Source organism: Oryctolagus cuniculus, chromosome 8 (assembly GCF_964237555.1).
Source record: "Oryctolagus cuniculus chromosome 8, mOryCun1.1, whole genome shotgun sequence".
In the NCBI taxonomy this organism is placed as follows: domain Eukaryota; kingdom Metazoa; phylum Chordata; class Mammalia; order Lagomorpha; family Leporidae; genus Oryctolagus; species Oryctolagus cuniculus.
In genome coordinates this window covers 123122470-123135798 of record NC_091439.1, presented here as the reverse complement: position 1 = coordinate 123135798, position 13329 = coordinate 123122470, and the positions used below count along the sequence as shown (strand labels likewise).

At 43.3% G+C, this 13329-nt stretch overlaps 1 protein-coding gene across 1 annotated transcript in view; it reads left to right on the top strand.

Moving 5' to 3' along the window:
* The window catches only part of LOC103346716 (annexin A10), a 52168-nt gene that overhangs the window by 4009 nt on the left and 34830 nt on the right, over positions 1-13329 (top strand). Inside the window, exon 3 of the mRNA XM_070047157.1 lies at positions 6048-6142. Within this exon, the coding sequence (XP_069903258.1) occupies positions 6048-6142 (95 nt within the window). The remainder of the gene's footprint in view (positions 1-6047; positions 6143-13329) is intronic.

Genomic DNA, 13329 nt, shown 5'->3' with positions numbered 1-13329 from the left:
TGGCATTAAGAGTTAAGCCGCAGTTTATGGTGCCCACATCCCGCAGTGGAGTACCTGGTTCCAGTCCTGGTCTCCCCTCCCTGCTCATGCCCAACCTGGGAGACAGCAGGAGATGGTTCAGATACCTAAGTCTCTGGCACTTCCCGGCTCTGGGCTGGACCAGGCCTGGCTTTATGGGCATTTGAGGACTGAACCGGTGTGTGGAACATCTCCCCCCCTCCCTTTGCAAATAAGGTGAAAATAAAGAAGGAAAAATGTGTTTGAAACAAATCAAAATGAGCAGCTGTAACACAACTTGTCTCATATGACTCAATCTAAAAAGGGACACTCTTCTTCCTAAAAGCTCAGTCCGCTTCCCCCATCTCCTGGCTCAGGCCTGGCCCCGCTGCATCTGTTGCAGGCATTTAGGAAGGGAACTGGCAGATGAAAGAGCTCTCTGTCTGTCTTTCCCTCTCTTTGCCACTCTGCCTTTCAAATAAACAAACACTTTAAAAAAAAAAAAAGCTCATGAAATAAACGTGTAATTTGAAAAAACTGCATGGATTTTTTAATTTGACTACAAAATAATTAAAAATAATTAATTAATAATTAAAAAGGAGAGAACAATCCAACATAGGAAGTGGGACACACAGCAGACTCAGAATGGCAGATGTCCTTAACAGCACTCTGGCCTCCGAATCAGCCCTTAAGGCATTCAGATCTGGCTAAAAAGCCCATGAGAGTATTTCAGGCATGGAAAGCCAAGACAATGTGGCAAAAAAAGCGCTTATCTTTTTATCTTTTAATTTCACTTTCCACGAATTTTTTGAAGTCCCCTCATATGTTGCTAAATCTTAACAAAGGAGCCCATAAGTCAAAATTAAACTTTTTTGAAACAGTACTATTTTGAGTAGACATCTCCCTTTCCTAATCTTTCTCACCACTGTGATGCTAGCTGTAGGTTTTTTGAAGATATTCTTTATCAAGTTGAAGAAATTCCTTTCTGTTTGTAGTTTACTGAAAATTTTAAATCCTGACTAGGCATTACATTAGGTCAAATGTTTTTTCTGCACTTTAGGGAGTACTCATATGATGTTTCATCTTCAACCTATTTTTTTTTTAACATTTATTTTATTTATTTGAAAGACAAAGTTACATAGAGAGGTAGAGACAGAGAGAGAGAGAGAGGTCTTCCAACTGCTGGTTCACTCCCCAGATGGCCGCAATGGCCAGAGCTATGCTGATCCGAAGCCAGGAGCCAGGAACTTCTTCCAGGTCTCCCATGCGGGTGTAGGGGCCCAAGCACCTGGGCCATCTTCCACTGCTTTCCCAGGCCACAGCAGAGAGCTGGACTGGAAGAGGAGCAGCCGGGACACAAACCAGCGCCCATATGGGATGCCAGTGCTTCAGGCCAGGGCTTTAACTCACCACGCTGCAGTGCCGACCCCCATCTTCAACCTATTATAGTGATGGATTACATGAACTGATTTTCAAATATTGAACCATGTGGAATAAATCCCACTTGGTCAAGAAGCGTAGTTTTTCATACACGTTGTTATATTCAATTTACTAATATTTTTGAGAATTTTTACGTCATAAAAATTACACATAAGAGATACTATTAATAGTTTTCTTGTAATTGCTTTATCTGGTTCTGGTGTTAGAGTTTCAGTATTTGGTCTGAAGAATAAGATAGAAGTACTCTCCCTGCTTCAGTTTTCTGGAAAAGATTGTACAGAGTGATATTTCTTCCTTAGAAATTGGATAGGCCTGCACCGTGGCTCACTAGGCTAATCCTCCGCCTGCGGCGCTGGCACCTGGGGTTATAGTCCTGGTCAGGGTGCCGGATTCTGTCCCGGTTGCCCCTCTTCCAGGCCAGCTCTCTGCTGTGGCCTGGAAGTGTAGTGGAGGATGGCCCACGTCCTTGGGCCCTGCACCCGCATGGGAGACCAGGCTCCTGGCTCCTGGCTTCGGGTCAGTGTGGTGCGCCGGCCGAAGCGCGCCGGCCACAGCAGCCATTGGGGGTGGTGAACCAAAGGAAAAAGGAAGAACTTTCTCTCTCTCTCTCTCACTGTCCACTCTGTCAAAAAATAAAAAAAAAATAAATTTACATTTAAAATTAAGTGACCACGAACCACCCAGTGCTGTTTAAAAATATTGGAAATTTTATTCAAGATTAGTTTCTTCCCTGGTAGACAACTTTTAACTATCTTACCATACCGCCAATCCTCATTATTCATGGATTCTGTATTTACAAATATGTCTATTTGCTAAAATCGTTTATAGCCCCAAAATCAATACTTGTAGTGCTTTTATGGTGTTTTGCAGACATGTGCAGAAAGAAAAAAAATCAGAATCACTAGGATGTATAATCCTAATAGAGATCATAGAATTTCACAAAACGCCTTCTTCTTTTAGTACTCAAACATTAAATATATGTTCTTTTTGTTGTCTATTATAAGTGCCATTGTTTTTGCAATTTTGATGGTGTTTGTTGGGGATTTTACTATTTAAAATGCCCCCAAGCAAAAAAAAAGGGGGGAGGGGGAGAAAATGCTGTAGCCATTTGGAATGAACCAGCAAATGGAAGATTCTCTCTCTCTCTCTTTCTCTCTCTGTCTCTCCCTCTCCCCTGGCTCCATAACTCTGCCTTTCAAATAAATAAAGTGTTTTTCAAAACCAGAAGCCTCAGACTTCTAAAAAAGTAAAAATGGCCCCAAGAATAATGGTAAAATACTGATTGGTTTCCTATGCACACACACACAAAAAGTACACAAATGCAAAATGAAGTTTTTGGAGAAAATATGTGTGCTAGATAAGCATGGGCTGCACTGTTGCTGGCCAGGAGATTTATGTTAATAAATTAATAATACAGCACATCAGAAAGAACAGAGCATCCATTGATGTGTGCAGGGGGCTGCCTGGAAAATGTTCAAGCCACATCCACTCTATGGGGTGAAGCGATGCCAAGGATGAAAACAGCAGCTGTGCGGTTCATCAGGTGATAGCTGATAACAACAGAAAGTTGAGAGAGCAGCAGAGTGGCCAGCTCTCTCCTGAGAGTAGTGCTGGCTGACAGAGGAGACAACTGCAGATCACGGGGAGCAGAGCAATGTTTAAAACCCTCCTCGGCGTTACAGGAAAAGAATATATAGAAGAATAGGTTTTCAATGCTGAAACCCTAACCCCAACCTAAATAGGTTTAGGGTTAGCGTTAGAGTTAGGGTTACTTCCCAAGGACATTGGCAAACAAATCTATAATACGAATTATACTCGGGTTTTTCTTAAATATTTATCAAACTGAAAGGCAGAATGACAGGGATGGGGAAGAGAGCACGAGAGTGAGAGAGAGAGAAAGAATGATTCCATCCACTGATTCACTTCTCAAGTGGACACAACAGTCAGGCCTGATGCAGACCAAAGCCAGGAGCCTGGAATCTATCTGGGTCACCAGGGTGGGAAGGAAGGGGCCCAGGGACTTGGGCCACCTTCTAGAGCTGCTTTCCCAGGTGCATTAGCAGGGAGCTGGACCTGAAGCAGAGCAGCCAGGACTGGAAGCAGCACTCAGGTAAGAGATGCGGGTGTCTGTCACAGGCAGTGGCTTAACCTGCTGCATCACAATGCCAATCCAGCACTTCAGTTTTGACCAAAAAAAAAACAAAAAACAAAAAAAAAACAAAAAAAACAAAACAAAACAAAAAAAAACCCAACCAGAGAACTGCAGCTTTCAGTAATTCAATATTCATGGCAACTTTGTAGAGAATAAATACCAGGAGTAACAAGAGTTGACTACACAACTTGAAAGCCTACCAAACTGCTATGATTCATTATGCCCCAAGTTTCCATTAAAACCAGAAAATAAGAATTATCTAGGTATCCCTGTCCTAATACAATGGGAAAAGAAAGAGGGAAATATACAAAAATTCTAAAGAAAAAATCAAAGCTGGTATTATTTGAAGAAAATATTCTGGAAGGATACTTCAAAAAGTTCATTAAAAATGAAATCAGATGTTTGCTTTTTTGCAAAAAATAATGAAATCCATGCAAAGTTTTTTCATAAGTCCCATTCTCCATGAACTTTTTAAAGAATGCTTATTTAACTAGAAATCCAAGGTAACCAAACAATTAGTTATTAAAAATTATAAAGAATTCAATTGTTGTTCTGGATATAAAGTGAATATAAATTCAATATCACTTCTTCAGTTAACCAATTATGTGTTGAGAAATAAAATAAAAATACAACAACTTCAAATACCTGCAGAAATATAAGCAAGAATAATTTTAGTCAAGTAATACTTATTGCCCTTTGTAAAATCTACAAATTTTTACTAAGTTTTTTAGAAAATAATTTCAATCAGTTGGCAAATATACCATTGATGACACAAAGACAACTCTCAAAATTGACTCTTAAAGTTTACAGTTACTTTAAATTTTAATAAAAGTTTAGATAAACATAAAATTATTCTGAGATGCTCTGGAAGGAAAAATGAAGAAGAATTGCTATGAAACCTTTCAAAATTGAAAAATAACTCAGAGAGATAGACTGTAGAGGATCTCAATAGGCCAAGAACAAAAAAAGAGAATTCTATAGTAATTGCATCACTGTGATGGTAGCAAAATCACAAGGCAATGGAAGTCATCGAAAAATATTCTACTGTGAGAAATACCTTCATTTTGGAGTTCCCCTCATGCTGATAAAAGACTCCTCCACAGCCACTTGTTTTCTTGTGAGTCCAGAGTCATAACTGGGCTAGCCCCACACCACGTGGCTCGACGCCTCTTCTCTCAGAAGCCACTAATTTCAGTCTTTGGGGCTAATTCTAGATCTTCCTGCTTCCCTATTACAACTCTCAGATCATTTCTCCCGCCTGCATGAAACACCCAGCTCTGCCTCCTGCTTCTCCTTGGCACCTCCATGTGACGCCTTCCTACCTGACTTCTCCTTGGCACCCTGCACCTCTGTAAACCCGAGTCACCTGCCCTCATTCGTTCTATAGTCCAGTACCTGACCCATAGTCTTCCTAAGACCCTAACACCATCCAGGATGGCTTCAATTTTGAAATGATGGTTTGCTTCACATACAGCCTCATAGTTCATGGTTAACATCTCTTCTTGCAAACAGAAGGAGTTAAATAAGCATAAGAGATAAGAGGAGTTATATCCAACTGACAGGTTGGGGCTAAACCAACAAAGACAAGACAAAAAGAGGATTTGCCTGTATGTGGAAGATTAACCATCAGGCGACAGCACCACCTGCGTGCAGAACTGACCAAGCTGGAAGCAGCCAGCATTTTTCTTTATGCGTGCTCCTAGCTCAGGCCTCGGCCCACTGTGCATTGTCCCATCCCCTTGGCTCTAGCTACTGCTGGTTCCCAGCAAGTGTTTCATGTTTTCTCCTTCCAAAATTTGTTTTCTAAAATACCCTGACACTTTAGTCAGTGTACGTGGTAGCTACCATGCTGGTGGTGGCTTGGGTAGCTTTTCCCAAGACCAATCCTTTTATTTTGGATAGCATCTGTCATAGCTCAGACAAACCTTTTACATTTCAGGGATCTTTGGTCTCTACAGAATTTAATGCAAGGGTGATGGGTTCACACGACCCCTCAGAGACATACAGTTGCCTTGAAACGGAACAATCTCTTTCTCCACGACATCTGCCTCCTCTGGAGGTTCTGCACGTGAGCAGAAAGCTTTGTCTTGATGCATGTCAGCTGCAAGTCGTGTCTCTATGCGCTGGCCACTGAAACCCGCATCAGCATGAGGGCTGGAGAGCCAGGTGGCAGAGGCATGAGAGGTGGTGGGAGAAAGCCAGTATTTCCTTTACTCCCAGTGTTTGTTGTGAGGTCTTTTTCAGGGGTGGGAGCTGCCGCTGTAGTAACAGCACTAAAATGAGAGCTAGGAAGAATCTGGGTTTCATGTGGGGTTGCTGTGCAATTTCTCGTCTGCGAGAAAATTCTTCTTGGCTTGAATGCGCCTTCAGGGCTAGTAATGCTGGCATATTGGTTTGGATCCTGAGATAATGGGTTCTTCCCAAACCTGACTAATCTGCAAATACTGTTCCTCCCCAGAGTGTGACAAAGACCTGCTGATTGACATCCTGACTCAGCGCTGCAATGCCCAGAGGCTGATGATTGCAGAGGCCTACCAGAGCATGTACGGCCGGGTGAGGCCTCTTCCTTGACCTTTGCTGGGGGCGGGCTCCTGAGACGTGGCCACGTCTGTCACGTCTGTCATTCTCACAGATCACAAAGATTTCAGACCTCACTGTGTGTCAGAAATAGTTTGTATTCCTAAGCTGTATCGTGAAATGTACACGGGCGCACTTGCAATACTGCATGGAAAAAAAAATGAGAAGCTAAGTTTGGGTTGGTATGGGAAATTTTGAAAGCCAGGCATTTTTTTTTTTCATAATTCACATTTCCCATGACTTTCTGCAGTGCCCTCGTGTGTGTGTGTGTGTGTGTGTGTGCTCACACTCATGGTGATCACAGCTCTTTCCCAAAACTCATGCAAGCACACCCAGAGTGAGTTTTGGTGACCTTATGCTGCTGGTTTGTCCATTAAGGCTAAAAGTGTGCTGGGAATGCCCCGGTGTGGCACTTTCAGAAGGGACAAAAAGAACTAATGACCACCAGGTCAAAAAATAACAACTCGCCCTGCAATTCTGCTCAGGCCCCTGCCTCCCTCTCCACCAAAGCAAATTCTCCAAGGCTTTTCTTCTCCACAGCATGGGGTTAGAGAGACCATTACAAAAGAATGGCAGTTTAAAAATAGTTTTAAGGCCAGGAAACCATCCGTGGTGTTTGTGAAGTAATCACATTCTAATTTCAAAGCAAGAGCCATTAAAGAGCCCTTGCTTTTGTTATGCATTTAAACCACAGATTGAGAACAAAAACTCTTCTGGCCCACAGGGCCTGGAATAGCAATTACTTTGTCAACTGAGCACTCTGGATGAAACACTATCATAAAACTTTCTCTTTAGAGCCAGTCCACGGAAACTCCATCTCCAACCCTCAGTCTTTGAACAACTATAACACGAGGATGTTCAAAAAAGTTCACAGAAATGCATGTTAGGAAACAACCATGCATGTATTTCAAAATCTTTTGCAGCAAAACCAGCTTATCTTTGAACTCCATTTTTCCATGAATTTTATTAAGTTCATGAAATAAAAGGTAGCCCTCCATTTTAGAATGAATAAATAATCCAAAAAGCCACTACGAACAGTGACATTAGTTGCATTTTTTCAAAGGAGAACAGGTACTTATTTTTTTTTTTTTTAACATAAGACTCTTCCCTGACCTTCTGCTCCCATGACACCACAGCTAGATTTTTGGAAAGAGAATGTCAAAGTTGCATCATGGGCAATCTAAATCGGTTTCTATACAAAGTGCTATAAGGGTTGCCATTTTTCAGTAACTCCCTAAAGGTTTATATTCCTCTTTGCTTTTGATATAACAAGTTAATCTAGGCTAAAGCATTACTTTATCAAACTGTAATGACACAAATTAAAATAATGAAGAAATGAGTTGCATTTAAAATGTTATGCTATAATTAAGCACTTTCCACTATGCATGCAAGGCTACTTCAAAATGTTTGTGGAAAATGGAATTGAAAGATGTCTAGGGGCAGGTATTTGCTGCAATGGTTATAATAGCTGTTGGGACACTGGCATCTCATATCATAGTACTGGATTCCAGTGCTGGATCCACTTCTGACTTCTGGCAGCCAGTGATGGCTCAAGTAGTCAGGACCCTTGCCACCCAAGTGGGAGGTGCTCCTCCCACATGACCCTCCCCCTTTCTGTTTCTGTCTCTCTGCCCTTCAGATGGATGGATGGACAGATGTTAGATAGGGAGAGATTTAAAAGACACTTTTTTTGGCACAAAAATGTTTTGAAACCCAAGCATGGCTTCTTTTCTTTAAAGATTTATTTATTTATTTAATTCAAAGTCAGAATTATGGTGAGGTTGGGGGGACTCTTCCATCCACTGGTTCACTCCCCAAATGGCCACAACAGCCAGGGCTGGGTCAGGCGGAAGCTAAGGAGTTCATCCAGATCTCCCAAGTAAGTGTAGAGGCCCAAGCACTTGGGGCCACCTTCTGCTGCCTTCCCAGGCAAACTAGCAGGGAGCCAGATTGGAAGTGGGGCAGCCAGGGCTGGAAACAGCGCCCATATGGGATGCCACAATCGCAGGCGGCATCTTACCCACTGTGCCCCAATGCTGGCCCCCAAGCATGGTGGTTTCCCATGACTGTAGAGACTCCTTGTAGGAGGTCTCAGGGTGAAGACTTCACTTTGCTGAATAGCCCCACCCCTACTTCTGCACATCTTGGCTGACTGACTAAACTGCCCACACTGAAAGACACGGAACCACACTGCCCCTTTCCTCTGAAACACCAGTGTCACACAGCCAATCACCACGTCCTGCAAATTCTTTAGCACTTCGCATTTCTCTCTTCCTCACTTACACAGTCCTCAGTTGGACCTTTGTTCTGCGCCCCCACTAAGCCAAATTTCCCTGCTGCCCTCATGCCCTTCCCACTCATGTCCACCATCCAAAGAAGCCAGAATGACTCAAAGTCTAAACTTTTCACAGAACGCGTTGCCCACTTTAATCCCTGAGTGTTTATCCCAGTAATCCCACCAGGTATACCCAGATGTTCATGGAATGAACCCAAATACCTTCCCAGGGCACACAGAACCTTGCTGGCTTTGTTTCTGGTCTCCATCTTTTTTTTATTAAAGATGATTTATTTATTTGAAAGGCAGAGTGACAGAGAGAAAGAGAGAGAGAGACAGCCAGAGAGATCTTCCATCCACTGGTTAACTCACCAAATGGCCCCAACAACCAAGGCTGGGCCAGGTCAGTGCCAGAACCCTGGAGCTCCATCTAGGTCTCCCACATGGGTGGCAGGGGCCCAGGCATTTGGACCATCTTCTGCTGATTTTCTAGGTGCATTAGCAGGGAGCAGAATCTGAAATAGGGCAGCCAGGACTCAAACAAGCATCCAGTACTGGATGCTGGCAAAGCAACTGTGCCACAACACCAGCCCCTCTGGTCTCCATCTTAACACTCCTCCCCTCCTCTCACACTCAGCTGTGGCCAAATGGAACTGCTTGTAGGTCTCCAGACCAACCTGCCTGCCCCTCACCTTTATTCAAGGCACTCCATCTGTCTGCGGTGGCCTCTCATTGCCACAAACTACCCACCTGTCTTCATCCTAAACGCCATGCCTCATACCCTCCCCGCAAACAGAGTGGTGAGTCTTGAGCTGCTAAGGCGTCCTCTTCACCACTTCCTCACATCACATCTTCAGTGTGGTTAAGTCCGTTTCACTCTAGCAGGAAGTCTTGAAAGTTGAAATGGCTCCTGCTCATCCTAGAGTTCAGCACCAATGTCTAACATCAGATGGCTTAATGAACATTTGTTGAATGATGCTATGAAGGCACAGAGCTACAGTGCCTCCAATAAGAGGCAATTGGGCTCTGGAAGCTCGCAGAAACCTTCCCAGCCTGTTGCCCTCACCTTCTGCTCTGGGCTGCATGCCCTGTTGGTCTGTGTTACTTTACTTCCACACCTTGCTGCCCCCAGCCTCCTGGGACAGCAGGGATTGGATCATTTGCTGCTATCCCTCCAAGAGCTCAACGAAGGTCTGACATAGAAGAGGTGCTTCATTCATATAAAAAGGGATTATAAGAAATTATATTCTGCCTTTTTATGTTTTTTTTTTTTTATTTAAAAACCCAATAAAAGGAAGGCCTCCTCTTGTACCCACTCTGCAGTTAAGGTAACTGCTCATGGGCGATCTGGATTTCTCTTCTCCTCATGCCTTTACGTAGCCACTACCGCTGAATCTGCCTGACCTTCCACTAGGCTTCCTTGTTCTCCCCCACTACTCACATGCACAGTTACTTCTCCCATTTTCCATTTGCTGCTTTCCCCTTCCTGGGGTGAGAGTGTATAGATTATCTTCCATGTTAATCACAGATATTTTTATTTCCTGTTAACATGGGTAGTCAAGAGTTGACAGAATGATGCTCTTGGCTGCTGAGTAAAGCACACAGGCGTGCTCCATAAATGCTTGTGACTTGATATTCCACAGGAGTGCAGAGCTGCCGAGTTGCACCAACAACTCTGCCTCACCCACAGCAGAAACCAATCCCCAGACTCAGCTGCAAAGCCATTTGAAAGGCTGCTGATTGGCATATTTCGCAACACCATTAATATGGTTGCTATGGATCTTCCACACCATACAAGGGCTGGTCCACTGACAGTGTAAGGAGACCAAGGGAACAAGAAAATACCTTTGAGACAGGGAGAAGGATGAGCCAAACTCAAGGTTTATAATCAGACAGTGATCCCCAAAGGAGTTCAAATGCAGCACTGAAGCAATTTATTTTCTCATTTTCATCTGGAATGGGGATGCATCGCGCTGATTTCTATCATTCATTTAACCCACGTTGTTGGTTAGGTAATTTACTGCAGAGGCTAATTTGCACAAAGGGAAAACTTGAGCCAAGGTTATCCGACTCTAAGTCATGTCTTCCATAGCTTCTCGGTCACGCCCATGGTTCTCAGTTGAATAAACAATAGACTTCATAGGGCAGACATCTGTGTTTCTAATTCTCTAATATCCTGCAAGGTCTTGTTTAAATGTCAACTACTCAAGAGGGCAAGATCTATCTAAAATTAGCACCCACTGCAAGGCCTGGGCTGGCCCCCACAGCCCCTTACCTGTTCTTATTTTTGTCCACAACGCTCATCACCTCCTAACCTATGTAGTATATTTACCTGTTTGAATTATTATTTGTCACTTCCTTCTAAAATACAAGCCCCGTGAAGGGTGTAGTCTGTTTTGTTCCCAAATGTGTCCCCAACAACAGTGGCAGCCACAGAGTTGGCTTTATGAACTGAACTGTGTTCCCCTAAAAGCCCATGTGTTGAAGCTGCAATCCCCAACATAACTGTATTTGGAGACAGGGACTTAAGGGAGTGATTAAGGTTAAGTGAGGTCACAGGGGTGGCTCCTAATCCAGTAGGGCTCCTGTCCCTTAGAAGAAGAGACTGTAGGGCTGTGTAAACACAGGGAAAGGGCACCCAAGGACACAGAAGAGGTAGCCCCCTGCCACCTGCCAGCCAGGACAAAGCCCCCACCACCAACCCTACCAAGACCAAGGCCTTGAACTTCCAGCCTCCAGGACTGTGAGAAAATAGATTTCTGTTGCTTAATCCTGCCGATAGGTGCTATCCTCTTATGGCGATTTGACCTAATTAAAACAATTGATGTGAATTAACAAATAGATGGGAATGTATGAAGTGTTCCCTCTTCAAACCCATTGTGCTCTCCTACTACAGAGTTTCCCTATCACCTCTCAGCTCTACGATTAAAAATACTGACAGTGAGGTATTAAAATAACTTGGAAATGGCTACTGTGAGAGGACCTCACCTACCTCGTAGGTGCAACTGCCGCATCATCAGCCCTGGTGGCAGGTCTTGCATCCTACTCTCTACTTTCCACTTGTAGTGTGGGGACAGCGCAGTGGATGCAGTTAGAGCCTGGGAAGCTGAAATCCACTGCACAGTTTATCACAAATCAATTGTGTAAGCATAAATTAAATATAATTTAAAATGGCACAATTACTTTATCACTCACATACATATTTGATTAGATATACTCATTTTGGTGAAACTGGGAACTTAACAACTAGGAACTAACAACAACTACAGAATCAATAGCCTCAATATACCATGCTTCTCTAAAAAGAAGACCAACGTAGTATGATTGTTATCAAACAAAAATGAATTAGCAAATTTCCATTGAAAATCAAACAATTGATCCAGCTCTGAAAATATGGGTATGGAATTGTTTGAAAGAATAGTCTCTTACCACTGTGAAGTAACAAAACAACTCACACAAACGCCTTTATAATATAATATAAAATTGTGCAAGGATTTACACAGTGACTGCCAGGGTGGGTGGAATTAAGACAAATTCTTAGTTCCACTTTCTGTAGGTTTGCATTACTGAGTGTTTAAATAGCAAGTGTCATTTTTTTATCAAAATGGAAAAAAACATACAAGTGAAAAGCATATGAAGTGGTCGCCCTGCGCATATTCAGACTAGCAAGATGTTCCTAGTACTTCCAGCCCTGGATAAAGTAAGAGGAATAAGAGATAGGAGCTGCTGTTTCAATTCAGATGGAATGGGCAGGATAGCTGCAAGGTGGGTAATGTGCAGGTTTTTCAGCAATCTGAAATGGCTCAATTTATAAAAGCAAGTGCTCGTTAGCTTAATGGAAAACCAGGCAGTGACACTCTCCCTATAGGGTAAGCCTGTGGAAGACAGCAAAGTCAGGCACTCACACTCCAAGGATTACATCTGAGCAGTTTTATACAGCTCCAAGTGGGAATTCTTCTAATTGGAGAACCTATTTGAAGGTTCCTCTTTGAACTTCAAAGTTTAGCTACCTAAACATATTATTCAATGTTTAGGTTCTCAACTGAGAGCCGTGGTCTCCCTTCTCAGCCTCCTGATGTTATGCCTCCCACCCTAAGTATTTGCCACTTCCTCACTGGAAGGTCATTATGATGCCCCTATTTCTGCCCCTTGCACCAGTGGAAACTGTTTGAAGATAGGGACCTTTGCTTCTGGATTGTCGAATTACTGGGAATGGCTCTAAATGAGTAACTGTTGACTTGCAAGTCGTACTATTCATTTGTTTACTTAGCGCCTATGTTTTAAGGGCTCAAATACTTAGCAGGTGCATCTCCATGGGTTGGTGAAATGGTCAAGAGTAAACAGACCACAGCTCTGCTGTGCTGGAGCTCCCTGGTTGAGACAGATAATGCTTTACTAAAATGTGGCATGTTAGGAATCAACAAGTGCTATGGTTAAAAAGGGAAACCAGGTAAGAAAGTGTCAAAGAGGAGTCAGCATTTGACACGGTAGCTAAGATGCCTCCTGTGACACCCGCATTCCATATCTAAGTGCCTGGGTCCAACTCTTGGCTCTGCTTTTTTTAAAGATTTATTTATTTATTTGAAGGGCAGAGATAGAAAAGGAGAGAGAATGAGTGAGAGAGAGAATCTTCCATCCACTGTTTCACTCCCCAAATGGTTGCAACAGCCGGGGTTGGGCCAGACCAAAGCCAGGAACAAGGAGCTTCTTTGAGGTCTCCCACATGGGTGACAGGAGCCCAAGGACTTGGGCCATCTTCTGCTGCCTTCCCAGGCACATTAGAAGAGAGCTGGATCAGAAATGGAGCAGCCAAGACACAACCCGGCAACCATATGAGATGCCAGCACTATAGGCAACAGGTTAACCTGCTACACCACAGCGCCAGCCC